Raw genomic sequence first — 27,976 nt, forward strand, 5'->3', positions numbered from 1 at the left:
GGTAGGATCCTCCCCCAGAAGGAGCTTTGTGAGGACAGAGAGTCGGTGGGGGCGGCGGGCCAGATTGATGAACTGAGGTGGGCTTGGTGGGAGAGCCCTGTTAACTGGAGTTAATCCGAGACTGCGGCACCAGATTTATCTCCCAAGACCAGGCCTCCTCCCAAGATTTCGAAGGTGGGGGGTGGGGAATGATTCGGGGGTGCACCTCTCTGAGAGGTCAACTCTGTCCCGAGCCACTGACCCTTTGTTTCTGCCCGCCAGAGAGCTCAAAGGCATCCTAGTGGAATATTGGATGTCGTAAATGGAAAAGTGCTTAGAGATCCCGTGCTCGTAGAATGTTAGAGCTGGAAAGGACTTTAAAATATTGAATGTCCACAACTGAAAAGGACTCTAGAAACGATCCAGTCCAACTCCTTTTTACAAATGGGGAAACTAAGGCCCCGGGTGAGAGAAAAGGGTAAAAGCTTTTTCTCTTGCCTTCTGGTTCAGAATCCCCACCTCATAGGTCAAGTAGTTGAAAGAGATGGGAGCCCCTCCCTTCCCCTACCCCACCACCAAGTCCAGGCCCATCTGTAGGTCGACCCCAACCTTACTTCTCCGTCCCCTTCTCCTCCTCTCCCCTCCCCCTACTCTCAAGGATCAGCCTCGTCTCTAGCTAGAGGTGGGGGCCGGGAGGAGGGTGAAGTTGTTCCGTTGGATTGGACCCGCCCCATCCCGGATCCTAGGGCGAGGCTGGAGGATCCGATTTCGGGACATCACAACCTTCCCGTGCCGGACCCCCACCAGACAGCCCCGCCCAGCGCGAGAGGAGCTGGAGTCCATCCGGACTTAGCCCCCAACACCTCTCCGATTTCTCGGAGCGTTCGTTCTGGGAGCCGGGGCATTGGAGAGGGGAGGGAAAAAGGAGGCCGGGTCCTTGAGCTCGAGTACCTGCTGCTGGAGATGTCGAGTGGCTGCCAAGAGGCTGCGTTAAAGGCTAGTTAAAAGGCAGCAGGAGAGGCCCCGAGGGTCATGGGCGGGGGTGGGGGGAGGGAGAGGCCGAAGCTCCCTAGTACCCCTGGGGCAGGCTGGAAGACTGAGGCTGGGGCGGGTGGGAGGAGCACCTTTGGGCGTGGTGATCTGGAAAGAGCCAGAACTTGGAGGCTAGTCCTTTGGACAAATCCCTTTTCTTCTGAACCTCAGTTTCCATCTCTGTAAAAAGCTGATAAAAGGTACTTGCACTCTCTGCTTCGCCTTAAGGCTGCAGGAAAAGCTATAAACTGTAGCGGTCCGTAAAAAGGGAAGTTATTATTTTCACTCTGCCGCCACAGACTTGGGCAAATCAATTTCCCCTGGAAAATGAGTGGGTTAGCCTGATGATCCTTAACACAGTTCCTGGGCAGCTAAGTGGCCCAGTGGATGGCATGGGCCCGGAGTCAGAAAGAGTCCCCTTTCTGAATTCAAATCCAGCCTCAGACACTCACTAGCTGTATGAACTTGGGTAAGCCATCCTGTTTACCCCCGTTCCTCATGGAAAATCATGCCAGTATCTTTGCCAAGAAAACCTCAAATGGGATCACAGGATATGATTGAAAATGGCTAAACATGGAGAAGAAAACAGTCCTTGAGATCCTATATCTCCCAGTGACCCATCTTCAGTGTCCCAGTGCCATCTCTCTCCCCCCCCCCCCCCACCTCACACTACATTTCAGAGTCATAGAGTAGAATCTGACTCAGGGCTTAGAGGGAAGTTAAGAAGAAAAAAGATTGGAAGCCAGAGCCTTAAATGTCCTGAGAATATTGACTATCAAAGCCGGTCTCAGCCCTCCCCTGTTCTGAAACCCTCCTCCTTTGATTTTCTCCAGGAAGCAACAGGTACAAAAGATAGAATAGTTTCAGGACCTGGTCTCCCATGTGGCTTTGTCCACTTATTAGCCGTGTGACCTAGTGAACACTCCTCCCTGGGTCTCAGTTTCCTCTTATAGTTAAATTGGATGACTTCTGCAGCTCCTTCCAGCTGGAGATTTTTGATTCTATGACCCCCAGTGCCTCTGAGATAATGTAGCCAGTCCAGTGGGCCTCAAAAACTTCCTTCTCATCATCTTCCTCTTCCCTCCCTTCAGGGATACAGCGGAATACAGTGAGCTTATGGCCTTTTTCTCACTTTGCTCCCTTCAGGAGCTGGGCTCCAACAACTACCACCAGAGCCAGGATTTGGATCCAAGCCTTTTATACCCAGAACCACCCCTCATAACTTTCCATGGTACCATAGTGTGATTGCTCATCTGACTGAGCTCTGGGAGTCAAGTTCTCCATGAGAGCATGAGGGAGCTCCTAGACCAGTAGCTAAAATAATTCAGGAACCAGAAGGTTTTGTTGACCTCTGGGATCTGCTTTGTTTACCTACTTCACTGAAGCTAACCAGCTAAAAAGAATCAGGCCTTTTTTTTTTTTTTTTTTTTTTTTTTAGAAAAAACCTTCCTTCCTCCTTTCACTCTCAGGCTGTCACCCTGGGGCCCACTCATTACTGGGAACAGGTTTTCTTAGCCCTAATACACTATGTTCAAAGGTCCCTTCCAACTCTGAGGTTCTGAGTGCTAAGATTGTTTCCAGATCTAGTGTTCTATGTTCTAAGGTTCCTTCCTAACACTGTGTTCTAAAGTTCTTCTGAAATGTGACCTGGGGCTGCTCTCATCAGTAGGGCAAGTTTTCTTAGCCCTTATACACAATGTTCAAAGTCCCTTCCAACGCTTAACATTCTGAGTGCTGAGATCCTTTCCAGATCTAGTGTTCTATATTCTAAGGTTCCTTCCTAACACTAAAATTCTAAAGTTCTTCTAAATTTGACATCTTTCTAAAGTTTTTTGCCTCAGGCAGAGAACTGGGGGTGATTACTTCCCTTCATCCATATACTCCAGGATACTGAAACCTGGCCCCAAGATTTCTTTCCCTTTGACAGAGCAATGCTGGGCTGAACCTGATCTCTCCTAATGGTAAGGGGGAGAAGTTCAAAAGTGAAATTTCTATTCAATTTGTTCTCCAAACAGGAGCTAGAGGAGGAGTTGGGGGGAGGGAGGAGTTGTCAAGTTGTACTGATTTGAAACATTGTTCTCTACAAAGGGAAGGGAAAATAAATAGGTCCAACTGATGTGGTTCAATGGTTCCCAAGAACTGTGGCAGGATTCCACATCAGCTGAGCAAATTTCTTCAAGGCTTGGGGTCAGCTGCACAACTCCAGCCTGGACAACTAGCTTAAACCAGACAGGAGCCTAGAATGTGGCAGGGGACACTCTGGACAGGCTTCCAAGAAACTAAAAGGTGGTAAATGAGAGGTCCAGAGAGAGTATCTCAGCCCTTCTAGAGGAACAAAGGAATTCATCAGATCCATCCTGGTATAATTAGGGAAGTTCTGAATTCATGTCATAAGACTTGAGTTAGAGCCCCAGCTTAGTCCTTACTCTGTATGTTTCTTTTTTTAGATGAGCGATTTAAACTGCATTTTCTCCCACATCTCCCTGACTGTATCCCAAGGGGAATCCTTGAGTGAATAAGTTCTACTTAGATGCTTTGGTTTGTTCATCTATCAAATTGCTTTACTGTGACCCAGCCACGGAGGGGCAAATGTTGTGCCATCTCTGCTACTCCTTTCCTAGCTCCCAAGGGGCTTTGGGACTCCATTCTCCTTTTCATTTCACTACCCAGACAGTTGGTTTTTTTAAAAGCAGCTTTAGAACTAAGATTCTCTGGGCAAGTGCTGAGGCTAAGAAACTATTGCTTTGTTAGATTTCTTTCAATAAAATTTCTTCCTCCCATTGCTAGGAGACCGAGCCCACCTTTCCCTCCTTTCTCTGAGCTGATACACTGACAAACTGGGGGACTAGATCTAGGCCTTGGAATTGCAGCATACCTGGGGGAGATGATGGGGAAGGACTCTAATCCAACCAATGCTAGATAATAATTATTAGGGTAAGGGCTCCAGCATACCAAGGTCAGCTGGGCTCAAATAGCCTTGAATAGTGGGAGCTGGGGATGGAGAGGAGAAGGTGGCCTGGTTGATTTCATTCTCAGGTGAGAAAACTCCTTTTACTAATACAGGTGGGCACCTTTTCTCAAAGCTTATAGTCTTAGGGAGCTACCTGTAGCAATGGTATCAACCTCAAATAGAAATACATAAGGATCCCTGCAGCCATATATCAACTTAAGTTTTTAAATGTAATGTTCTCTAGGTTTTATTGTATTTTAATTTATTTGGTTAAATATTTCCCAATTACATTTATATTTGGTTCGAGCAAGAGGAGAATATTGTGGACTACATCCCACTGAAGTGTATTTGACACCTCTAACCCAGGGCATTGAAAGAGTAAGTGAATTACTCATATTTATCAGCCAGGATTTGAATCCAGCTCTCTCTGACTTCTCGTCCAGTTCTCTATTCACCACACCAGCTGCTTTTGTGGAAAAACATAATGAGGGGGAAAGTTGGAGGTAACATTGGGAGAGAATTTGAAATAGCCTTGGGTAAGAAACTGGAGAGCTCTTTGGGAGAAAACTGGGGATGTCCTAGGAGAGAGAATTAGTTACCTTCTGTGAGAAAGTTTTTTAAAAGAGAAATTGAAGTGCCCTTGAGAGAAGTTGGGGAGTCTGAGAGAAAAGTCAAAATGTCTCTGGAGAGAAATAGAACCTTTTTTGAAAGAGAAATTGGAGTATCTTAGAATACGGGGTAGTCCAGGAGAAAAATTGAGGCAGCTGACTCAGTGGATAGAACACTAGGCTTGAAGTCAGGAGGACCTGAGTTCAAATGTGACCTCACATACTTACTGGCTGTATTTTATCTCTGCCAGCCTTTCTGTACTGGAGAAATGACAGACCACTCCAGTATCCTTGCCAAGAAGACCCCATGGACAGTGTTAGTATATTATGGTAAAACAGGGTCATACACAACTGAACAACAACACAGAGAAAAGTTAGTACCTCTTAGAAGTTGGAAAAGATTTTTATGCTTGTTTTCTGTTGGTTTCTTTTGAGAGCAATTGGGGTTAAGTGACTTGCCCAGGGTCACACAGCTAGTAAGTGTTAAGTGTCTGAGGTTGAATCTGAATTTCTCCTGAGTCTAGGGACAATATTTTATCCACTGCACCAACTGGCTGTCCTGGGAAAGGTTTTTTTAAAAGAGAAATTGTGGTATCTCTTGGGGAGAAGTTGGGACAGTCTTTGGGAAGGAAGTTGGGCATGTCAGAACAAAAGTCCAAGGCATCCTTGAGAGAGAAATTAGGCCAAAGGATGATTTCCCCATGAATACTGATTAGGGAGATTTTGGAGGGCCAGTTTCCCCTAAGAAGCCCTCTGTACCAAGATCTCCATAGCTAAAAAGCTCCCAGAACTTTGGAGTCAGAAGATCTGGGGTTCACTGAGATGAGAACAGAGTTTCCGTTATCCCCATCTGTGAAATGGGCATAAAAGTCATTCTCTTACCCTCCCCCCCAGCAATGCTGTAAGGACAGTGATTTGTGAACAGCAAAGCCTGTAGAAGTCGAGACAGCACAGTAAGAAGAAGAGAAAGCCAGTCGTGTGGCCCAGAGAACCCGGTTTCAATCCTGCCTCTGAGACATACTGGCTGTGTAATCCGAGGCACCTTGTTTAGTCTTTCAGTACTCTGGGCCAGAGGGGTGCAGCCCACAGCATTGCGCCGTGAGGTGAAAATGCAATTGGGAAATATTTAACAAAATAATTAAAAGACAACAAAATATAGGTAATGTTCCTATGTGGTTTTCTAAGTCTGTATTCAGTCTGCAGGGATCCCCATGTGCAATTCAGTGGCTCCCATTTCTATTTGAGGTTGACATCATCGGTGCAGGGGATTCTTTGAGCTGAGGATGCAGAGAAAGCATTTCCTCACACCAATGAAACCTTCCCAGCCTGCATTTCTCCTATCAGAGGATGTGGGAGAAATTTCCTCTTAGCTGGCTTAGAGAGGAAGGTTCCTGGACTAGGGTCACCATATCCTGGAACTGGCAGTTCTAGGTTCGAAGGTGGGAAGAGAAGCTTCTTTCCAGACTGGGTAACTCAGTGTAAAAGAAGCCAAGTCATTTGGTCACTCCCAGATTTAATTATAAACAGATTCTGAATGCCAGATCTCGGGAGAGGTACCGGAGGGAGTTGCCTGGAGTACTGGGGAAGGATGAAGTGGTCAGTGATGGAATCCCCAGTCAATCAGTCCCACCTCCTGCTGCCCACTTACTGTGGGACCCATCAGTAAAATAGGGGACTAGATTTCATTACCCCCTTCTTTCAGAAGAGCTCTTCTTGGTGTGGGGATGTGGGGAGACTTTCCCACCTGCATCCCTGGATCCTCTAGTATCTGAACCTCGAATGGGTTAGTAGGGTCTGTAAAGAAGACTGGGAGTGATACAAATGGAGGAGCAGCAGGCCCTAAGTCCCACTTCCCAAATGCCAAGGTTATCAGGACTTCAGATTACTCATTATTAACGTCCATAACAATTCTAGGTTCTATGATATCATATGGCTTCCTTTTCCCTAACGAGCAAAAGAGATTGTTCCATTAAAGTTCAAAGGCTAGTGTTCCTGAGCGTTGAGGGAGGGAAGAGGGGAGAAGAAGGGGATGGTCTGGGCAAGAACAGGGCCAGAGATCTTGGGTCCAGTCTATTCCCATCAGACCTCACCTTTGCTCTGACACTGCCCCCATCCAGGTTGAGGACTCCAAGCACCTTAATCTCACCTCCCAGGAATTGAGCACCTACATTTTACAGCTGAGGAACGTGGGTTCCAGTCAAGAAGTGGGCGGCATTTCATGTCTACATTCCTAGGGAGCCCGGACCCATTTGAGAATGAGTTACCAGCTTGGAAGTTGTCCATCATTTTGTTATTATTATTCGTTTGTTTAAAAAAAAGTCAGAAAAAGTTTCATCTTTGGTATGAACACATTCACGCCAGGTGAATGAAGGCAAGGAAGGGAGGGCTGGGGCTCCCAGAGACCCAGATTGACCTATCCCCCTTGGCCCAGGAGAAGCAGCAGCCGGTCCTTCACTTAGAAGGCGAGTGGTGATGACAGCAATTCCAGGCTCAGTGCTGGGCGGAGACATACCCATCCAAGAAGGATGAGGGAGGGTAGGGCCAGAGCTGGAGCTGTAAGGGCGAGCACAGGCAAGCAGATGGAGAAGGAACCATCTGGGAGCTGGGGACAGTGAAAGGAGAGGACCTGTAGCACTTCAGAACAAGAAGGGACCCAGAACACCGAACACAGAACGTCTAGACTAAAAGGGATCGGAGCACATACACTGTCAGACTGGGGGGAGCCTCCGAATCTAGACTCTTCCTCTTACAAAGGAAAGGAGGGCCAGGGAGGGCAGGAGCAGATGGTTTCTGCCCACCTACATAAGTTGGCATTGGGTTTCTGGTAGAGACACTGAGGCCCTCCAGTTCTGACATTCATGTTCTGAGAACTCTTCCAGTTCTGATAAATTGTTGGAAGAGCCCTTCCATCTCTAAAACCTTATGTTCTATGTTCTATGATGCAGTACATGTGAGGAGGGGGTGAGGGAAAGGACACTTGTAGCCTGGCCTTTTCGTCTCTCTTTAAACGGCCCAGTCCAGGGACCCTGGAAAGCGAACAGCACCCTCTCCCTGGGACACACCCTAGGCCGGGTCAGGGTTCTCGCTTCACCACGTCTCGCAGGTGCAGTTCACTCTCAGCGGCCAGGATGGGCTGCCCGTTTTGCAGATGGTAATCAATAAGGTGGCTGATGCTCTCAAACAGCACATCCTTGGTCCGTACCTGCAGGACAGAGGGAACTGGTCAGGAAAGGCAAAGGTTGGAGGGCAGGTGGGCAGAGGCGAGAAACTGGAAGAGAGAGAGGAACAACTGGTCCAGCCTTTGGAATCTGTCTTCTGGGCTACGGTTCAAAAGGAAACTCCCTTTCTGTCCTGATAGAAAATAGCCACGAATTTCCTCCTCCCACAAACACGCCCCCCACCCACACACACACAACATCCCTTTCAAACCACAGTTCTAAAGCTACCAGCTGGACACCCAACCGATCGGAGCAGACAGGAGGTATCTTTAGGTTCATGGATATAACCCCATAATAATGGCACAAGGTCCAGTCCCGGCTAGACCTGAAAGTGCCTTTGTCTTGTACTTCTGGAAGAAGCGTGGTCAGGCAGACTAAGCCAGGGGCTTCTGGTCCCTCTTCCACCACTGACTCACGGTGTGAGTCTTCCCCCCTCACATTTCCTTTCTTTCACATTTTCTCCATTTGGACAGAATGATCTGTAAAGTCTCTCCCAGCTCTGACATGAAATCGTATGCTGTGTTCTAAGGCATCTCCCACAGAATTTCAGACATGGAAGAAACCTTACGGGTCATTGAGTCTTCTTCCAGCTCCCCCTCCCTCCCTTTTCATCCTGTCCCTTCCTGTGATATTGTCATCTTTATTGTGAATATACTTAAATGTATGTTGTCTGAGATGCTTTTTCTCTGTGTAGCTCTGTCTTTGTACCTCTCTGTCTCTGTCTGTCTCTCTGTCTCTCTCTCTCTCTTTTTGTCTCTTTTTCTCTCTCTCTGTCTTTGTCTGTGTATCTATCTTTCCGCCTGTCTCTTTCTCTCTTTGTTTCTTTGTCTCTGTCTTTGTTTCTCTCTCTGTCTCTCTCTTTCTCTCTATGTCTGTTCTCTCTCTGTGAATCTCTGTGTCTCTATGTCTGTTTCTCTTTCTGTCTCTCTCTCTGTGTCTCTCTCTATATCTGTTTCTCTCTGTCTCTCTTTTTATGTCTTTGTTTCTCTCTCTTTCTGTCTCTGCCTTTGTCTCTCCCACTCTGTCACTCTTTTTATCTCTCTCTGTTTCTCTCTTTCTCTGTGTGTGTCTGTTTCTCTCTTTCTCCCCCTTTCTTTCTCCTTCCTCCTTTTCTCCCCCCATTTTCAACTCTTCCTCTCTTTTCTTAAAATGAGGGACTTTCATATCTTTGTATTTCTAGGGTCTGGGGCAGTATCTGACACACAGTAGGTGCTTAAGAAATGCTTATTGAGGTACTGAACTGGAACAGCCTGGATGGTCTCCATGGTGTCTTTTAACTAAGCTAAGATGTCATGTTCTAAGTTCTGGTGCCTGTCGGTACCAGTCTCTTCCGGCCTCCTTACCACGCCCTCGGGGTCCACCAGGAGCAGGTGCTTGGGCTGACCCCCGTGCATGCCCGTTAGGACATACTGCCCGGGGTTAGTGACGCTGTCCCGCACCAGGAAGTCCCCATCTGTCCTGAGCAATTTCTCGGCTGCCCGCCGGCTCATCTTGCCATGGTACCAGGGTTCTCGGCGGAGCTGCTCCTCTGTTGGGGCAATGGGAGCCCGACGAGTGGGAGGGCTGGGCCACTGGTCCTCGATGGGGATGGGCCCGCTGCTGGCCACGGAACACTCGTGCAGTTTCAGGGCGTCTTCAAAGGGCCCTGCAATCCCAAAGACATGGACTTAACTCCAGACTCTGGCCAACCCCCTGTGTGCCTGGATAAAGGGACCTTAGTTTCCTTATCTAGGAAATAGGAATGGGTAATCTTGGGCTTGCTTCCCTCATGGGATTTTCTGAGACACGGGTGAGAGAAATGATGAGGAAAAGGCTTTATAAATTTGCATCTCCCTTAGACCAGGACATCCAACTATGGAAAATTAAAAGAACACAGGTTTTTAGAGTTCTTAAGGTTCCTTTAGGCCCCCTCTCATTTTATTGAGGAAGGAAATTAGGCCCAGGAAAGGGCAGGACTTCCCCATAGTCACTCAGCTAATAGTAAGAATTAGCCTTTAAACCAGGTCTTCTGCCTTTAGCTCCAGATTCCTCCCATTAGGCCAGGCTGAATACAAAGCCATCCTGTCTTTCCTCCCAGCCCAGCCCAAGGCTTCCTAAACTTTTCCCACTTTTTTCACCCAAGAAATTTTTATGGAACCCTGAATATATAGGTATATAAAATAGGTATATAAAGCAAAATATTTACTGACAATGAATCATATTTTCATGATTCTCACATTCAGCTGGAGACCCCAAAGGGGTCAAAACTACAATTTAAGAAGCTGGTGCTGGCTGGCTGACAGTCACCCAGGTCAAATCAGAGGTCCCCTGAGAACAGAGGCTCTGTGTCCTCAGCCTGAGAGGAGGTATTATTCTTCCCCTTTAGACAGGGGCCTCTCCCTTTCTTTCTCCCTTCCCCTTCCCTCCTCAGAGCAGAGGTTGTATTGACCCTACAGCTAGAGGTTCTCTGAGACCCAGGCCTGGGTTCCCATCATACTCATATCAAAAAGGTCCTTCTTAGGGCTCTCCTCCGGGGCTGCAGGCTCAGTCTCCCAGCTCTCCAGGTTCTGGGTGTTCACATACATGTGCTCCTCATAGTCCCGGGAGCCCAGAGGCCGGCTGTCTGCCTGCAGGTAGCCATCGTCACAGGGCTGGCCTGGGAAAGGGGGATGCAGAGGAGTTTAATGGAGCCGGGCTATCCAGGGAGAGGCAGAAGGGTTGAGGGGTGCGCTGAGAAACACTGAGTTTGGTGGGAAGAATAATCAGGAGAAGTGGGTCCCCTCATTCCCCTGGATAATTGCACTGGCTTTAAGTTCTAATTTTGTCTTCTGCATTTAAGAGGAGGGCAGGAGAAGAAAAATGAAAGTAGAGAGAGAGAGGAGGGCTGAAAGGGACCTTGGTGGTCATCTACACCAGTCCCCTTATTTTATAGAGCTTAAACCTCTCGCTGAAGCTCACAAAGATAGCGGCAGCCCAGAACCCAGCCTAGAACCCAGCCCCTCAGGCTTTGAAGCCAGAAAACTTCTTTGCTTGCTATTCAAGGCTCCACCTGACCTCCACTTTCTGTTTGGAGCATTCTACAAACTGTATAATCATCTATTCCCTAATCTCATCCTACCCTCTCCTAGCTCCACTTTGCATTAGCCCTATCTCATCTAGGAAAGCACTCCCTCCCCACTCTCTCAAAGTCCCAGGTCAGTTATCTCTTGTGTAAATCTTCTATAAATTCTATCTCCTCCTTCTTTCTCCTTACTCGCCTCCACCCCAACCTGAAAGTGAGTTTTCCTTCCTCAAATTTACCTAGAGAGTGTTGTCTGGCTGAGTCTGGTCTTTCTCACATTATATATTACACTTAGTTTATCTACAGCATCTCCCCCAGCATTAGATTGTAAGTTTCATGAGGGCAGGAAATGTTATTTTTCATTTTGTAGCCTTAACAATGAGCACAGCCCCCCAGGTGTATTAGGAACTTACTAAATGTTTTTTGATTTAATTAGAAAATAGAGGGAGGGAGAGAGGGAGAAAGAAAGAGAGGGGGAGGGGAGAAGAAAGGGAGAGAGAAAGAAAAGGAGGGAGGAAGGGAGAGAGGGAAGAAGGAAAAAAGGGAAGGAAGGGAAAAATAGAGAGATGGAGGAAGAAAGGGAGAGGCGGGAGGGAGGAAGAAAGGGGGAAGAGAGAAAGAAAGAAGAGAGGGAGAGAGGAAAAAGAGAAGGAAGGAAAAAAGGAGTGAAGGAAGAAGGAAAGGAGGAAAGGAGGAGGGTAGATAAAAAACAGAAGAGAAGGGTAGGAAACAGTAAGCTCAAAATGTGTCTCAGGGGTAGGGGGGGCAGACTGCTGTCGAGATGGGAGGCAGAAGGGCAGCCATAGCTATTCCTGACTAATCTGAGCACAGCCCATCAGTATCCTCCTCCCCAGTACAGCTTCCTTCCCCTTGCAGAGACTCATACCAGGGAGACCCAGGTCCCAGTGCAGGCCAGCCTGACTCCGTTGCTCTCTCCGGGCCGGGGATCCAATCTGGGAAGCAGAATTGGCCATCAGTATTCCCTTCCTCACTTCTCCTTGCCCCCCCCAGCCCTTTCTTAGCTGGGCCCCTACCCCCCTTCTGCTCTCTCTCCCCCTTCAACCACAGCCACAGACAGATTTCTTGCTGGTTCTGATGGCTTCATCTCTTTGTTGGAATAGAAATTCCCCAAGAACAGGAGCCATATCTTTCCTACAAATCAGTGGCTTCCCAGGGTAGCCTTTCCCCTTCTATAACTCCCCTTGGCCCCAATTAATGGAGAAGATGGGCTCACCATGACTCCCCCCACCCAAATTTTTTTCTGTCACCTTTGGGACCACCGCAGGTTCCTGGAAATGGCAAGGGTCTTTGAAGTCCCTGGCCTTCCGGGAAGACACCCCCTATGGCAGTCCTTTTCCCAGGGGCCCAAGACTCCCTGGAAAGACCGGCAGAGCCTGACCTGGCTGAAAGCCCCTGAGCTGGGGGGCTGGGTGTGGACATAGCTGGGCGCCCAGAGCCGGGAGTCCACCAGGCCGCCCAGGGGGGGCTCCTTCCCAGGGATGCTGTTATAATAATCGTGTTCGTTGACATCCTCCTCCTCACCCCAAGTTGACTCCTCGTTCCCCAACATCCTGGGCCACAGAAACAAAGAGGCAGTGAGTCGGGGGCAGGTCCGGTGCTCAGACTGGGGTCTCTGATTCCCCCCCGGGTCACTTTCCCCTACACCACATCAGACCAGAGCAGGGCCCCTTTACCTTTCGGGGGGAATGGCCACTTTGGGGGGGCTGTAGAGATACTGTTTGAAGCGCAGCTCGAAGGCCTGGCCCACAGTGCTGATGACGTTCTGGGCTAATCCTTCGCAGCACTCCAGGATGTGACAGGCTACGGAGAAGGGAGGGAGGGGAACATGCGACATGAGACAGGACTCCCCCAACCTCCCCCAGCTCTCCCAGGAAGGCACTCGGCCTTCTCCAACAGTGAGGGGAGTCTGCAGTCGTCCTTCAGCCCCCGATGCCCCACTCTCCCTTTCTCCCCACCCGGGAGCTCTCTCACCTCTCTGGTTAATGGGATCCTTTGCCACATAGGCCACGTAATCGGTCATGTCCTGCGGAGAGACGGGAGGACGCTCAGTGAGAGACAGCCCAGACCTTCTACCCCCCACCCCATCCCAGACCCTGGAACCTGAGATTCTGAGACTGGTCCACAGGGCCCAGGGTTGGGAGAGGGGGGCCCGGATGAAGATAATTGGCAGAGAGCAAAGGCAATGGCCAGGGCCAGTGGTAGGGGGAGCTGGTGAGGTGGTTGCCTGGCAACAAGGGGTCCAGCTGGATGCAAAAGCAAAAGGAGGCTGCGGTTGTGGTGGCAGGGATGGGAGACAGGAGAGGGGGGCTGGGCGGGGGGAGGGAGCAGGGGAGCGGAGGAAGGGAGAAGAGTAGGGTGGAGCTGCCCCCCAGAGGAAGGCTCCCAGCTCCCCCCTCAAGGGGAGGGCTTACCGTGTCGCCACCGGAGGCGAAGGAGATGGACTGCATGTGATGGTTAGCGATGATCTGTCCCGGGCAGAGAGGCAGAGATGGGTTACAATGAAGCAGGGAGCTCCGCCCAAGGGGCAAAGCCTGGGGTGGACCTTGGACAGGTGAGGGACCCTCCTCCCTGGACAGGGAAACCAGGAAGCCGGGAAGGAGCCAGGATTCTGAGCTATCAGCCCCGAAGCACCAAGCTTCACCTGGAATACTGTCAGACGCTTGGGCTCGGCTCCTTACTCCTCTCCCTCAGCCTGACCTCCTTCCCCGCTTCAGTTCAGGGACTCTGGGAAGTGCGAGTGCTCACACCGAGAAATATGTAATGGAGCTAAGGAGGGTCAGTGCTTGGAGAACAGGACCTAAGGCCCCTTCCCGGTTAACACACGTGTCCTGCTGCTTAAAATCTGCTCACATTCACACTTGGACTCCAGCTTGAGTTTAGCCTGGCAATTCCTGCTTTTTCCCCATTGGTCTTTATTTCTGCTTTCCCTCACCTCCTTCATTCCTTCCCAGGGGCAATTTCTACTCTCCTGAAGCAAAATTTGCTCCTGCCCTTGCTGAGGACCCTGAGGAAAATTATTAATAATAATTTATATAGCACTTTAAGGTTATAAAGAACTTTACAAATATTATCTCCTGTGATCCTCACAATGACCATGGGAGACAGAGGCTATTTTTATGCCCATTTTAGAGATGAGGAAAATTAAATGATCCGCCCAGGGTCATACAGCTGGAGTCTAGTCAGAATAAGAATTGAATCCGAATCCAGCCCTTTGTGCCTTACTTCACCTACCTGCCCCATGGGGAGAACAGTTCCTAATTTTATCCAATTCAACAAACATTTATTCAAGACACACCATGTGTCAAGTGCCCAGTGCTTAACTAGCCCTAACCACTCCTGGCCACTATTTTCAGTTTCTCTCGGCCCCAAACCTTCTGGGGAACTCAAGAAGGAAGCCTACAATCTGCTATGTCTCCAGTGACACAAATCCTCATGTACACAGAAACCTTCAGATACAGGTCAGGGGATGTGGGGATTCCGAGGAACCCAAGAGATCATGGAACCCAGTGCTTTACTCCAGGAGACCAGAAAACAGCTCCCAAGAAGGGAAGATACACACAGCATGTATGAATCTGGAAAAATGGGCTTGCACCCTCAGATTTGCTGATAAAATAAGGCACTCACAGACAACTCAGATACTCAGAGACACACTCACACTCAAACACACACACAGAGACACACTTAGAGACACAAACTCACATTTAGACACACTCAGCAGCACAGACACTCAGAGACACACTCACACTCAGAGAAACTCAGATACACCCCCAGAGACACACTCACAGAGACTCAGAGACTCAGAGTCACACCCACAGACCCTCATAAACACATTCACAGACACACTCACAGATATTCAGTCACATTCAGATATACTCTGAAAGATATACACTTACACTCAGAGACGCCCTCAGAGAGATGCTAAAAGTCACACCATATTCAGAGACACTCTCAGACCCTCAGAGTCACACTCACAGAGATGTGTATCTGTCCACAGCCACACACTTATCCCCATCTAGTCCCATACTTATGAGAGGCTTGGAGCCTAGGGGACAGAGAGTTGTCTTAAATCCAGGAAAAACATGGGATCGTGTCCTGTTCCTGACACAAACACTGGCTTGTGACCCCAAAGATCCTTTCCCCCCTCATCATCACGCCTTTAAGGCAAAGGAACGTAAATGAAAGAATTTTCCTCAGCCGAGAGAAGCAATTTCCTTACCTGGGAGTTGCCTGTTCCCACATGTAATAAGTGTTTGACTGGCACTGAGTGCTTTCCCATATACATACATACCTGTGCATACACACACCCAGCCCTTATCTCTCTTTCCACCCCCAGGGATCACCGAAGTCACAGGAGAAGAAGGAAATCCACAGGTGAGTTGGAAGGAAGCAGGTGGGCCTGCTCTGGCTCGGCACCCCCCCCCTTCCTCCCCCAGGCCAAGGCCAAGAAATGAGCATGGAGTGGATGGGAATGGGAGGGAGAGGGGGTGGCAGCCAGGTGGCACAGGGCTTACCTGGCGAGTGGTGGGCACCATGAGGTTGAGCCCATCGATGGAGATGTTGATTGTAATACTCATACCAGCAAAACGGAGGTTGCTCTTCCCAAGGATGGAGAAAAGGGCTTTGTTGGGGGCCTGCAGAACAAGGGAAACAATGCCCCTTTGGCCAGGTGCAGATTCTGGCTGCATCAGGGCACGAGACCAAAACATTCGGGAAGTGACCAGGGTGTAGAGTCAGATTTAACCCATAGCAAAGACTAAGTTTGTGGGGAGGGTGGGATGGGAGAGGAAGATTGCATTTTAGAAAACAATCTGGCATATTTAACATATATAGGACTGCTTACCATCTAGGGGAGGGGGTGGAGGGAGGGAGGGGAAAAAATCAGAACAGAAGCGAGTGCAAGGGATAATGTTGTAAAAAAAAAAATTAACCTAGCTATAAAATAAAATAAAAATTAAAAAACAAACAAACAAAAAACAAAAAAAAATAAATTTAAAAAAAAAGAAAACAATTTGGAAGTAGGCAAAAAAAAAAAAAAAAGTTATTGAACTGTTCCTATCCTTTGGCCCAGAGATCCCTGTCTCTAACCCTAAAGAGTCAAAAACAGGAAGGTAATCTCCACATATGCTAAAATATCCACAGTAGCACTTTTTGTGGGTAACAAAGAACTGGAAATGCAGTGATTGCTAGTCATTTGGGAAATGGCAGTTATTTATGGCTAAATAAACTGTGGTTCGTGAATGTAACACCTAAGAAATGATGAATGTGGAGAATTTGGAGAAGCAAGAGAAGACTTATAAACTGAGGCAGAATGAAGTTAGGACAGCAAGGAAGATGACACACACAAAGGCTATACAATATGGGAAGTGAAAATGTCAATAAAACAACACTGAATTTAAAAGAACAATCTCTTCCCTGGAGAAGAGAGGAGAACTTGCACCCCCATCCTTCAGCTGGAGAGAGAGGGGACTATGGATGTGTAACGTTGCATATGTCAGTGACTTTTGTTTTCTTGTATTGTGGATTGTTATTAACAATTGTTTTATAATTTAAAACATTAAGCTATAAAAGGCATTAGCTACGAGGTCTAGTGGATAGAGTGTCAGACTGGGAATCCGAAAGAGTTTGATATTGACTCTGATCAACTACATGCATGACTTTTTCCATGCTCAGTTTTCTCATCTGTAAAATGGAGGAAGGAGCAGTAGGATGGCTCAGTGAACAGAGTGCCAGATTTGAAGTGAGAAAGATTCATCTTCCTGAGTTCAAATCTGGCCTCAGACTTACCAACTATGTGACCCTGGGCAAGGAACTTCACCTTGCTCGCCTCAGTTTCCTCATCTGTAAAATGAGCCGGAGAAAGAAATGGCAAGCCATGCCAGTATCTTCACCAAGAAAACCCCAAATTGGTCACAAAGAATCAGAGAAGATTGAAAAATGACTACAGAATATGGGGGAACTAATAGCAATGACTTCACAGGGTCAATGTGAGGATCATATGAAATAACATTTATAAAGCATATGTTGGCAAATTTGAAAGAACTAAATAAATACTACTATTGTATTTTTTTAAAGAAATAGAGCTGAGGCATTTTGGAAAAAAATTTAGAACTGTTTGAGAAAAAGTCCTAAAAAAAAGATCCAAATATCCCACAATTAGGCATATATTTCACAGAGATCAAAGATAGAATGAAAGAACTCAAACTAGTCCCAGAAAGACCTTTTAAAAAAAACTGTACTAAAAAGTTTTATTGATGCTTTTTTTTAAAGCTAATGCCATTTCCATTTAATTCCTCACATCCAATAAAAGTCTCCTTTTTACATAAAAACAGTAGTTATACAAAGCTAACCAAATGTGTCAACTATTTCTGACAATGTGGGCCCCATTCAGTATTTCTGTCTCCCTATCTCTCTGCTGTGAGAGAGAAAGAACTCAAACTAGTCCCAGAAAGCCCTTTTTAAAAAATCGTACTAAAAAGTTTTATTGATGCTTTTAAAAAAAGCTAATGCCATTTCCATTTAATTCCTCACATCCAATAAAAGCCTCCTTTTTACATAAAAACAGTAGTTATATAAAACTAACCAAATGTGTCAACTTTTTCTGCCAATGTGTGCCCCATTCAGTATTTCTGATCTCTCTGCTGTGAGAGAGAGAGGCACATAACAAGGTCTGGGGGGTAGCAAAAAAAAAAAAAAACTGGGAAACAAAGCTAGTTCCAGTTGCTTGGGGAATGACAAAAGGCAATATGGTCCATGAATGTAACACAATATTATTGCACCATAAGAAAAGACAAATCAGAGGAATTCGGAGAACCATGGGGAAAGTTGTATGAAGTGATGCAAGGCAAAGGAAGTAGAGCCAAGGAAACTATAGAGACAGGGACTATAGTAATGCCATGTGCACTAATTGTCATGATTAATCTGACCCTAGAGAAGGGATGAGAGGGAACCACCATGCTTTGGGAGTGATGTGGGAGATTATGACTGAAGAAGGTAGCAATAGTCAGATCCAGTCACTAATGGGCTTGGGATAATTGCTTTTCTTTATTATCACAGTGTGTGACTCTGTGTTTGACAGAGACAGAGAGACAAAGAGACAAAGACATAGACAGAAGACAGAGAGAAAGAGAGAGACAGAGAAAAAAAAGACAGACAAGCACAGAGAAAGATAGAGAAAAAGAGACTCAGAAAGACACAAAGAGACAAATACAAAGAGACAAGGAGAGAGAGAGACAAAGAGAGACACAGAGACAGGGAGAGAAACAATACACACAGATAGAGATAGAGACACAAAGAGAAAAAGAAAAAAGAAACAGACAGGCAGACATGGAGAGAGACAGGAAGATAGACATACGTAGAGAAAGAGACAGAAAGAGAGATGTAGAAATAACTGATTTAAAACAGAAGATACAACATTTTTCTAAAGAAAATTAAAAGGATTGATGCTTAGAGTTTTCACTTGAAGAATGGGACAAGATTTAGCTTTTAGGATGGGGAAACATGTGAGTTTATGAGAGATTCTAGGTTTCAGACACAACAGGACTTGTAGGCGTGTAACTACTGGGACAATTCTAGGTGTGAATGAGACTAAGGTTTGAGGCTGTTAGATGGGTTCTAGGCTTGGGTTGGAGGGGAGTTAATAATAGCAATTTACATTTCCATAGTGTTTTAAGCTTTCTTCACAACAACCTTGTGAGGTATCCTATATTATTATCCTAATTTATATCGATTAGGGAACTGAGAGTCAAAGAAGAAAGGTAATTTGTAGCTAGTAATTGTAGTGTAAATTCTAGGTGTGAAGTTTTAGGAAGTTCTAGGGTTAAGACTGGAGGTTCTAGGTATGAGGTTGGGAAAGAGTCTAATTTTGAAGCTGGGGCTTTATATGTGACACTGAGAAAGGGTTCAGTTTTAAATCTGACTTCTCTGTGAAAGGCTGGAGAATGATCCAGGTTTGAGAATGGGGATTCTAGTTATGGCATATGAATGTTATGGAATATTATTATTTTGTAAGAAACAACCAACAGGGTGATTTAGAGAAGCCTGGAGAGACTTACATGAACTGATGCTGAGTGAAATGAGCAGAACCAGGAGAGCATTATACACACAACAAGACTATATGATGATCAATTCTGATGGACGTGGCTCTTTTCAACAATGAGATGACTGAAGCCAGTTCCAATTGTTTAATGAAGAAGAGAGCCATCTACACCCAGATAGAAGACTTTAGGAACTGAGTAGGGATCACAACATAGCATTTTCACTCTTTTTGTGGTTGTTTGCTTGCATTTTATTTTGCTTCTAATTTTTTTTCTAGTTTGATTTGATTTTTCTTGTACGGCAAGATAATTGTATAAATATGTATGCATATATTGGATTTAATATATACTTCTACCATGTTTAACATATATTGGACTACTTGCCATCTAAGGGAGGGTGTGGGGGAAGGAGGGAAATTGGAACACAAAGTTTTGCAAGGGCTAATGTTGAAAAATTGTCCACACATATGTTTTGAAAAATAAAAAGCTTTAATAAAAGAAAGACACAGAAAGAGACAGAGAGAGAGAGAGACAGAGAGACACAGAGAGACAGAGAGACAGAAACAGAGAGAGACAGAGAGACACACAGAGAGAGACAGAGACAGAGACAGAGACAGAGAAAGAGAATAGGGATTCTAGGTGTGAGGTTGAAGAAGGACCCGCATTTAATGTTATGGTTCTCGATGTAAAATTTGAAGAAAGGTCCAGATATGAGACTAAAGTTCTAGGTACGAGGTTGGAGAAAAATGCAGTTTTGAGACTCAAGATTCTAAGTATGAAACAGGAAAAGCATCCTGTTTTTAATACAGGGGTTCTAAAGGTTGGGCTGGAGAACAATCCAAGTTGGAAGCTCAGGATTCTAGAGTTGAAATGGAAATTTTTCATATTGCAAAAGCTAACCACAGCTCCTCACCCAAACCCATCAGATTCTCCCTGCTAGTCACTGCATTCTTCTCCAGCTGTGAATGAAGGGAACCTATATCTTCAAAGCATCGCCTCTTTCTTCCTCAGCCCAACTCCTTCCCAGGACCCAGGTAGTATCTGACTCCTTATTTTTCTATCTAGACTCTATACCCTTCGCAGCATCTATTCTTCCACAACAGAGTCTGCTTTTCCCTGAAACTTCACCCACCTTTTTCTTCCAGGCACCTCGGACACCAGGCACTGCTTCATAAAGCCTATTGATCGCCTCCCTGTAGGAGAGAGCATCCTCATGAGAGAGATCATGGGGAGGGGTCAGGGAAGGGGAACGTCATTCCAGCCTGGCTGTGCAGCTGGGAGAGTTATAGGGTTTAAGCTGAGGGCAGTCACTGATGATGAGGATGATGATGATAACTTCCACCTCACATTTTTAGTGTTTGACGTTTTCACAAACCATTTTCACCACAATAACCTAGTGTGTTACAGGAGGGAAGCTGGGAAGTTCACTAGGCAGAGTACTAGCTCTGAAGTCTGAGCTTCTAAATTCAAATCTTACTCTGACACTTGTATCTGTATGACTCTGGGCAAGTCACTTCAACTTATTTAACTGTAAGATAAAGGACTCAGACTAGAAGACTTTGGAATCTAAGCTTTAGGTAGTGGCCGGGTTAGGAAATTCATGGAGGTGAAGGGGTCTCCTACAGAAAAGAATTAGATTTGTTGTTTTTGACCCCAGTGAGCGCAACCAGAAGCAATGAGGGTGGAGAAGTAGATTTAGGATAAATTAAGGGGGGGAACTCCCTAACAATTCAAATTAAATTCAAATTCAGAAGTAGAAGGGGCTTTCTTGAGAAGTGGTGGGTTCTCCTTTACCTGAAGTCATCAAGGAAAGACATTGGTGGAATATGCTGAGTAGGGCTTATTTCATCTGGCATTCTGGGAAGCTCAGTGAGAAGGATGGAGCTCAGTGAAGGGAAAGGTGCCTCAGTGAGGGGGGCTGGGTTAGGGTTAGTGAAGAGGATGGGGGTCATAAAGGGGATGGAAGAGCTCAGTAAAGGGACTGGGTGGTAAGGGTCCTGTGAGATTTAACTCCTTACACAGGGGAACACGGAGGCTTCTAACTACTGGGACAATTCTAGGTATGAGACTAAGTTCTGAGGCTATTAGATGAGTTCTTCCATGTGTCTACACAGTGGTCTCCAAGATAGCCGTGGGCTGGAGCAGAAAGAAGAAAGAGGGACCTCAAGTCTGACAGAGACGCTCCATTTAAAGGAAGAGCTTTAGCATCAGGCTTCCTCCATTCCCAGGGGACATGACCTCAGGCCCTCCCTCTCTGGGCTGACCTCACCAGGCTCCAAAGGCACTCCCACCAGGCCTTCTGGCTCTCTCCCTCCACCCCCAGTAAGTACCACTTCTCCCTGTTTGGCAGCAATGATGATAAATAATAGAAGGCACCCCTCCCCCTGCGGCTCCACCCTCTCCAAGTCTGGGTCACAGCTATTGATCTGAGCCCTTGTCCTCCTTTTCCTGCTGCTGCAATGGGGAGTTTTTCCCAGTCTCCTTCCATTTTCCTCACCTTTTATCTGCAGTATTCTTCCCTTGCTTTACCTCTGCCCTTCTCTGCCTTTCCCCCCTCCCATCATCTCTCTTCTCCTTCCCTTTTTGCCATTAGATCTATGGGCAAGGAACCTCTCTGTCTGGGTGTGCTGGGGCAGGGGGAGAATGAGAGAGAGAGCGAGAGCGAGAGGGAGAGACAGAGAGAGAGAGACAGAGAGAGACAGAGAGAGAGAGAGAGAGAGAGAGAGAGAGAGAGAGAGAGAGACAGAGAGAGAGAGAGAAAGACAGAGAGAGACAGAGAGACAGAGAGAGAGAGAGACAGAGAGAGAGAGAGAGAGAGAGAGAGAGAGAGAGAGAGAGAGAGAGAGAGAGAGAGAGAAGGAGGGAGGGAGAGAGAAAGAGAAAAAGAGACAGAGACAGAGAGAAAAAGAGAGACAGAGACAGACAGAAAGAAACAGAGACAGAAAGAGAAAAAGAGTGAGAAAGAGAGACAAACACAGAGAGAGAGAGAGAGAATAGAGAGAAACAGAAGGAAAGAGGGAAGGGAAGGGAAGGCAAGGGAAGAATTGGGGAAAGAGAGTACATAGGATCACAGTTGTTGAGCTAGAATGATCTCAGAGGCCATTATGTCCAACTTCTTTAGGAAACTAAGAGATTCAAGAAGGACATGATTTTCCCAGCTATTACCTAGGTAATAGCCATCAGATATGGTTGAAATTATATCCCATTTTGGGACAGCACATGCTTTGCGTCAGATGTATCTATCCACCTTCTGGCCCTTGGGGGTCAGATTTGAATTCTATCCTTTGTGACTTTAAGCAAGCTCTTTCCCCTCTTTAAGCCATCTGTAAAAGGGGAAAATTGGTATAGATGGTCTCTAAAGTCTCTTTGCTACCTGTACACGTTCTATGTTTTAAAGGTTCTTTCAGCTCTGACATTTTCTGTTCTTGGCTCCCTTGCAACTCTAAAAACTATTCAATACTTGCTTCTACAAGTGGAATTCAGGACGCTCATATTCTAGTCTGTCCCTGAAGAGCTGTATGGTCCTTTCCTTTCTCACTGAGACTTAATTTCCCCATGTTAAGTCAGAACAATAATCCTAGCTCAGTCTCCATGGAACTACTGTGAAGATCAAATGAGATAATGGATGTGGAAAAAATGCTTTATAAGCTGTAAAGTGCTCTCCAGACTATAAAAGGTCTTCTAAATGGTAACAAACTTAGTACACTGTCAAGTACCAGGTAATTTGAAGCATTGTACAAAATATAAGGGATTACTAGGGGTTCTTGAGGATATAGAATTCTTCAAAGCACAAACTGCCCCTTTTCTGATCCTTGGCTTCAGTCTCTGACTTCATGCAATGGGTTTGTCTACTCCGCCAGCCTTACCCCCAGCCCACTCCCAGGAGAGAGGAGTCCCAACACTCACCGGGTAACCTGGGTCCGGGTGTTAAAATCCAGGGACCTCATGGAACGTAGTACCTCTATGCAGCCCATGTACTAAGGGAGATAGAGTGAGAGAAAGAGTCAATTTCCAGATCCTGAGTCTTTGGATGGGCTGGCAAAACCAAGCATCTTGTCACAATGTCTTCAGCTTTGGGAAGTCTTTGCTCCTGCCACCTTCTACACCTTGAGTTCCTTCCTTGTTTCTGGCTGACAAAATCCTGGTCATTTAAGTCCCACCTCACAGCCTCTCTAACCTGGATAAGGTCCCAACAACCTCACCAACCTGGATTCTCACTCCTCCCTGGGGTTTTGTGACACTAATCTTTCCTTGTCCACCTCCAACTTCTCAGTCTTCTTTGCAGAATCATCATCCAAACCCACTAACTGTGAGTGTCCTCCAAGGCCCTCTTCTCTCTATATACTATCTTGTTTTATGAGCTATCAGCTTCCAAAAGTTTAATGATGCAGAGGATTCTGGGATCTATATATCCAGATGTGTCTCTTTCCTGAGCTTCAGTCCTATATTACCTATGGCCTTTTAGACATATAGAACCAGAGATCTTGCAGGCACCTCAAATTTACTATGTCTAAAACAAAACTCATTATCTTTATTCACCCTGCAAAATAAATAAATAAATAAAGGCTTCCCCCTTCCCCATTTTTCTATTACTATGGAAAACATCATCCACCTCAATCAGCCAGATTCTATATTTTGGTTGTCATCCTCAACACCTAACTTACCTTTTGTATCTAATCTTTTGCCAAGACCTGTCAATTTTCCTTCACATCGTCCCTCACATATACTCCCTTCTAGCACAGGCCCTCATCATCTCACATCTATTGCAATGGACTTCCCTGCTTCAACTCTCTTCCCAGAGACATGGACTCTCTTCATTGGACCAGCAAACTGATCTTCCAAAAATGCAGGTCTGGGTCACCTCATTGGTTCCCTATCAGTTCCAGAATCAAATGTAAAATATTTATAACTTCACATATGCCTTCTTAATGGAGATGGGGAGGAAGGAAGAGAATCTGGAACTCAAAGTTTTAAAAACAAATGTAAAAAATTTGTTTTTCATATAACTGGGGAAGATCAAATAGTAAATAAACAGAATCAAATATAAAAACCTCTCTCTGACTTTTTTTTTGAGGCAGTTGGAGTTAAGTGACTTGTCTAGACTTATACTGCTAGTAAATAAGTATCTGAGTACAAATTCAAACTCAGGTCCTTCTGACTTCAGAACTGGTGCTATATCCACTGAACTACCTAGCTGTCTCTTCTTCTTGATTTTTAAAGTTTATTATAGTCTGCCTCTACCTACCTCCTAGTCTTCTTATCCTTCATTCCCTTTCCAGTACTCTATGATCCAACTACCCTGATTTTTTCTACCCTTTCTACCCTTATACACAACATTCCATCTTCCACCTCCATATCTTTACTTATACTGTTTATACTTCATGTCTAGAATGGTCCCTCTCCTCATCCTCTTAGCTTTCCTGGCTTCTTTTGAGAATCATCTCATATACTGCCTTCTGCAGAACCTTTCCTCATTCTCCTAAGTGCTGTTACCTTCCCCTTCCATCTTGTCTTTTATCAACTCAGTCTGTATTTTCTATATTTCTAGTTATTGATGTCGTCTCTCCTGTCTCTTTGAGGATAGAGGCAATCCCTTTGTTTTTCTTTGTAACCCCAATACTCAGCATGGAGGGTGCTAAGACTAACTCTGCAGGTCATCTCTTTTTTAATCTGTATCAGCATTGTTTGTAAGCGTTTTTTATCTCACAACTGGACTTGAAAGCTCCTTTGAAGCCCACACGGCAGATGGCATAATTGTTCATCTCTCTATCCTCCCCTGACCTTGACACAAAGTTTTGTTCCCAGTATATATTTAATAAATGTTTTATTGACTTCAGCTAATTAGCATAGGACCCTACTATATCATCCACCAAAATCCCTTGTCTTGAGGAGGACAACTAGAGTCTGAGGGAGACCTGGTTTCTAATCCTGATTACTTGTGCCACTTTGGTCAAGTCCCTTTCCCTTACAAGGCCTCAGTTTCCCCACTATGCCCTATCTCCTATCTTCCTTCAAGCTTTCCTTTCCATTTCTGTGCCCCAAACCTGGAATACTCTCTGGCTACACTGCCATTTTGGAATCCCTAGTTTCCTTCAGTTCAACTCAGCTCAAGCAACACTTTCCACAGGAGTTTATTCCCTGTGCCCTATCCCCAGGTGCTATTGCCTTTTCCTCCAAAATTGTCTTGCATTTGATTTGCAAATGTCCATATGAGTACTATAAGCTTCTTGAGGGCAAGAATTGTTTGAAATTTGTCTTTGTATCCCCAGACTACAACATAGGATTTGGTACATGGTGAATTTAATGAATATCTGTTGATTGATTAATGAATTGATTTACCAGATGATTTCTGAGTTTCTTTCAGGCTCAGAAATTACATTTTTAAAATTCCTTTTCAGTTCTGACATTCTGTGTTCTAAGGTTCCTTCCATCTTCTAAGAACACTTCTTTCCGGGGCCATGCTACACTCCCTTGCCCATCAGTCCCTGCCCCAGAAGCTAGGTAGTATAGAGTGATGGGCCTGGAGTCAGGCAGACTTTTCCTGAATTCAAATATGGCCTCAGATCCCTATTAATGGTGTGGCTTTTTTTTTGCCTCAGTTTCCTCATCTATAAAATGAGTGAGAGAAGGAAACGGGAAATTGCTCCAGTATTTTTGCCAAGAAAACCCCAAACGGGGTCATGAAAAAATGGACATGATTGAAATGGCTAAATAATGGCAAAAGGAGTTCCCCAGATCTGATATCCTATGTTATTTGAGCCATCCCAGCACCAACATTCCTTGCATCTAGGACTATGAATACTTCCCCAGAAACATGGGGGATTGTGGATTCTCTCAAGGTTCTTTGGAGAAATCCCAAGGGCTAGAAAGGGTTAAGGCCTTCTGTTTTTCTCTTTCAATTCAGTTAGACTTTGACCCAGGATCCCACACATCCTGTAATTCATCTGGGAAGGGAGCAGTGCCCAGGGGTTCTGACTCTAAATTAATTAAGAATGAAATGAGGAGCCTGGAAGATGTGATTAAAAACCTGCTCACCCCTTGGACTAGCTGGAACTTAGTAAAGGAAAGCACTTCCCCAGATCTCCTTCTCAACCATCCTTTTCCTTCTCCACTATCTGATACAATCCCTCTCTCAACCACAACAAGCAAACAAAAGAACTTCCTGATCACCTAAGATGGGAAAACCTTAGTTCAGGGTATAGCCCTGATCTGAAAATCAGGAGCTCTGGATTTGAGGTCTGACTCCACCTCTGACACCAAGCAAGTTGCAACTATTCTGTGGGACTCAGCTTCCTGATCTGATAAAGTAAAAGACTTAACCAGGTATTTGGGGGAAGAGAAAATCAAATCACAAAAGTACTGAAGAGATGTGGGTTATGACCTTCCCTATTTGCAAAAATTGAGTAATCAAGCCATCCTGAGAGAGCTTAGCTCCGATTCCCAGGATTCAGAATCATTATGACCAAGCAAAGAACCAAGAGTTCTTATTTCCAGGTCCTGCCTTTCAGTAATGACCTGGGACCCCAGAAACCAAGGCTTTCAGAAGTCACCAGGGAGAGCATCCGCCACCCAACTTTTTGTAAGACTGAACGAGCTCCTTAAGGGAAGAGACTGGTTGGTGTTTTGTTTTCATCTACCCAAGTGCTTAGTATAAAGCAGATATCTAATAAATATTTGTTGAAATGAAGTTAAAGGGAGGCAGGTAATTAAAAAAAGGCATGCTGGGAGAATCCCAAATCACATAGGAAGATTCCCAGGGAGAAGAACGATGGAAGCTTCTAAACTAGATTCTTCTGTCTTTTTTCTCCTCTGCCCCATCTCTCACCTTCACAGACAGGTACTCTGGGGTATTTCTGCGGGGAGGAGGGAAGGAGGGGGAATCTGAAATGCCCCAACGAGACTGGTTTGCGGCCACACCCTTCTGATTTTCCCTCTTTCCAGACCTATCTGGGATTAAGAGAGAATGCCTGTAGGGAAGGGAAATCAAAAGACTCCCGGGTGCCCTCTCATCCCACGTGACACCGTGGGAACTTGGGGTGAGTTAGATTTCACTCTGAGGGTCAGACCGTGGGAGAAGAGAAGAGGGGAAGAGAGAAGGGCAAGAGGGAGGGCCTTCTGGGGATCTTGGGTATAGGGGAAGACTCGAATGGGCTGCAAGGCTTGCAGTAACTCGACCCCCACTCCATGGGCCTTAGTTTCTTAATTTTTTTTTTAGGGGAGTTGGACTATGTCTCTAAAGTCTCATTCAGATGTGACAGTTGGCACTCTCCATGATTCTAAGGGTCCAAGCTAGGGAAAGGGGGAGCCGGTCGCCAGGCTGAAGTGTCCTGGAAGAGGGAAAGAAGAGGGTGGGGGCGGCTGCACTCACCCGCACGATGTAGGAGACCCCCGGCCCCAGGACCCTGTCGTCCGGGTGCAGCCAGCCCTGCGGGGGCTTGTGGATAAAACTGCCTTTGCGACTCCATTCGTCGCCGGCCGGCGGTGGTCGCGCCCCGGACCCAACTCCCCGCGCTCCGGCAGCAGCCCCGGCCTGGCGGGCCCCGGCCGTGCCTCGGCAGCGGCTCATCAGCTGCAAGGAGCAGGGGCTGGCGCACACGGGTTCGCAGGCGCCCAGTACTGCGGCCAGGCCGGGCCCAGTCCCGGATCCCGGCGCGGACACCTCCTCCAGGCCGCCGCCCTTGGTGGCCGATGCTGGGGCCAGCTCCTTGCCCGCGCTGGACGGGCTGCGGCTGAGAAAGGCGGCGGGCCCCGCGAACTTCCATGGAGACATCCTGGGCAGGAGCTTACAGAAAGTGGTGGGGGCATCTGGCTCGTCCAGCCCGGTCTCGGACCCGGGCCTCGGGGTGGCCGGGGAGGCGGGCGGGGGAGAAGACGGGGCGCCGGGGCCGGGGCCCGGGCCTGCCCGGCTGCTCATGGCCGGGCCGCCTGCGCCCTAGTGCGCCTCCAGGGCTCCGCTCCCCTCGGCTCCCTCCTCTCCCCCCACACACCTCCCCAGCCTGCCGGCCGCTCCTACCCGGCTCGCCCCCCTCCCGGAAGGCCCCCAGAGCAGGATGATGTCATGCCGAGCAGCGCTGCAAGCCTCAGCGCGCAGCCGC

The 27,976-nt window shown here is 46.7% G+C and overlaps 1 protein-coding gene across 3 annotated transcripts; it reads right to left on the reverse strand.

Annotated features, from left to right (window-relative positions):
* Positions 1–5,991: 5,991 nt before the first annotated feature.
* On the reverse strand, positions 5,992–27,827 carry SHC2 (SHC adaptor protein 2). Of its 3 annotated transcripts, XM_051972423.1 has the most exons (13): positions 27,250–27,827; positions 22,788–22,858; positions 20,014–20,074; positions 15,360–15,479; positions 13,260–13,313; positions 12,820–12,871; positions 12,522–12,648; positions 12,227–12,398; positions 11,714–11,780; positions 10,264–10,422; positions 9,131–9,432; positions 7,632–7,771; positions 5,992–6,363 (listed from the first exon to the last, which is right to left on the reverse strand). In XM_051972423.1, the coding sequence occupies exons 1-12, from the start codon at positions 27,793–27,795 to the stop codon at positions 7,643–7,645; spliced, it is 1,860 nt and encodes a 619-aa protein (XP_051828383.1). In that variant the 5' UTR covers positions 27,796–27,827; the 3' UTR covers positions 5,992–6,363; positions 7,632–7,642. The 3 variants fall into 3 exon arrangements, with proteins under 3 accessions (XP_051828383.1, XP_051828382.1, XP_051828384.1); XM_051972422.1 differs by lacking the exon at positions 5,992–6,363 and having other exon boundaries at positions 6,838–7,771; positions 27,250–27,826; XM_051972424.1 differs by lacking the exons at positions 5,992–6,363; positions 13,260–13,313 and having other exon boundaries at positions 6,838–7,771; positions 27,250–27,826.
* Between the last annotated feature and the right edge of the window lie 149 nt (positions 27,828–27,976).

The sequence above is a fragment of the Antechinus flavipes genome, chromosome 1, assembly GCF_016432865.1.
Source record: "Antechinus flavipes isolate AdamAnt ecotype Samford, QLD, Australia chromosome 1, AdamAnt_v2, whole genome shotgun sequence".
NCBI lineage: Eukaryota > Metazoa > Chordata > Mammalia > Dasyuromorphia > Dasyuridae > Antechinus > Antechinus flavipes.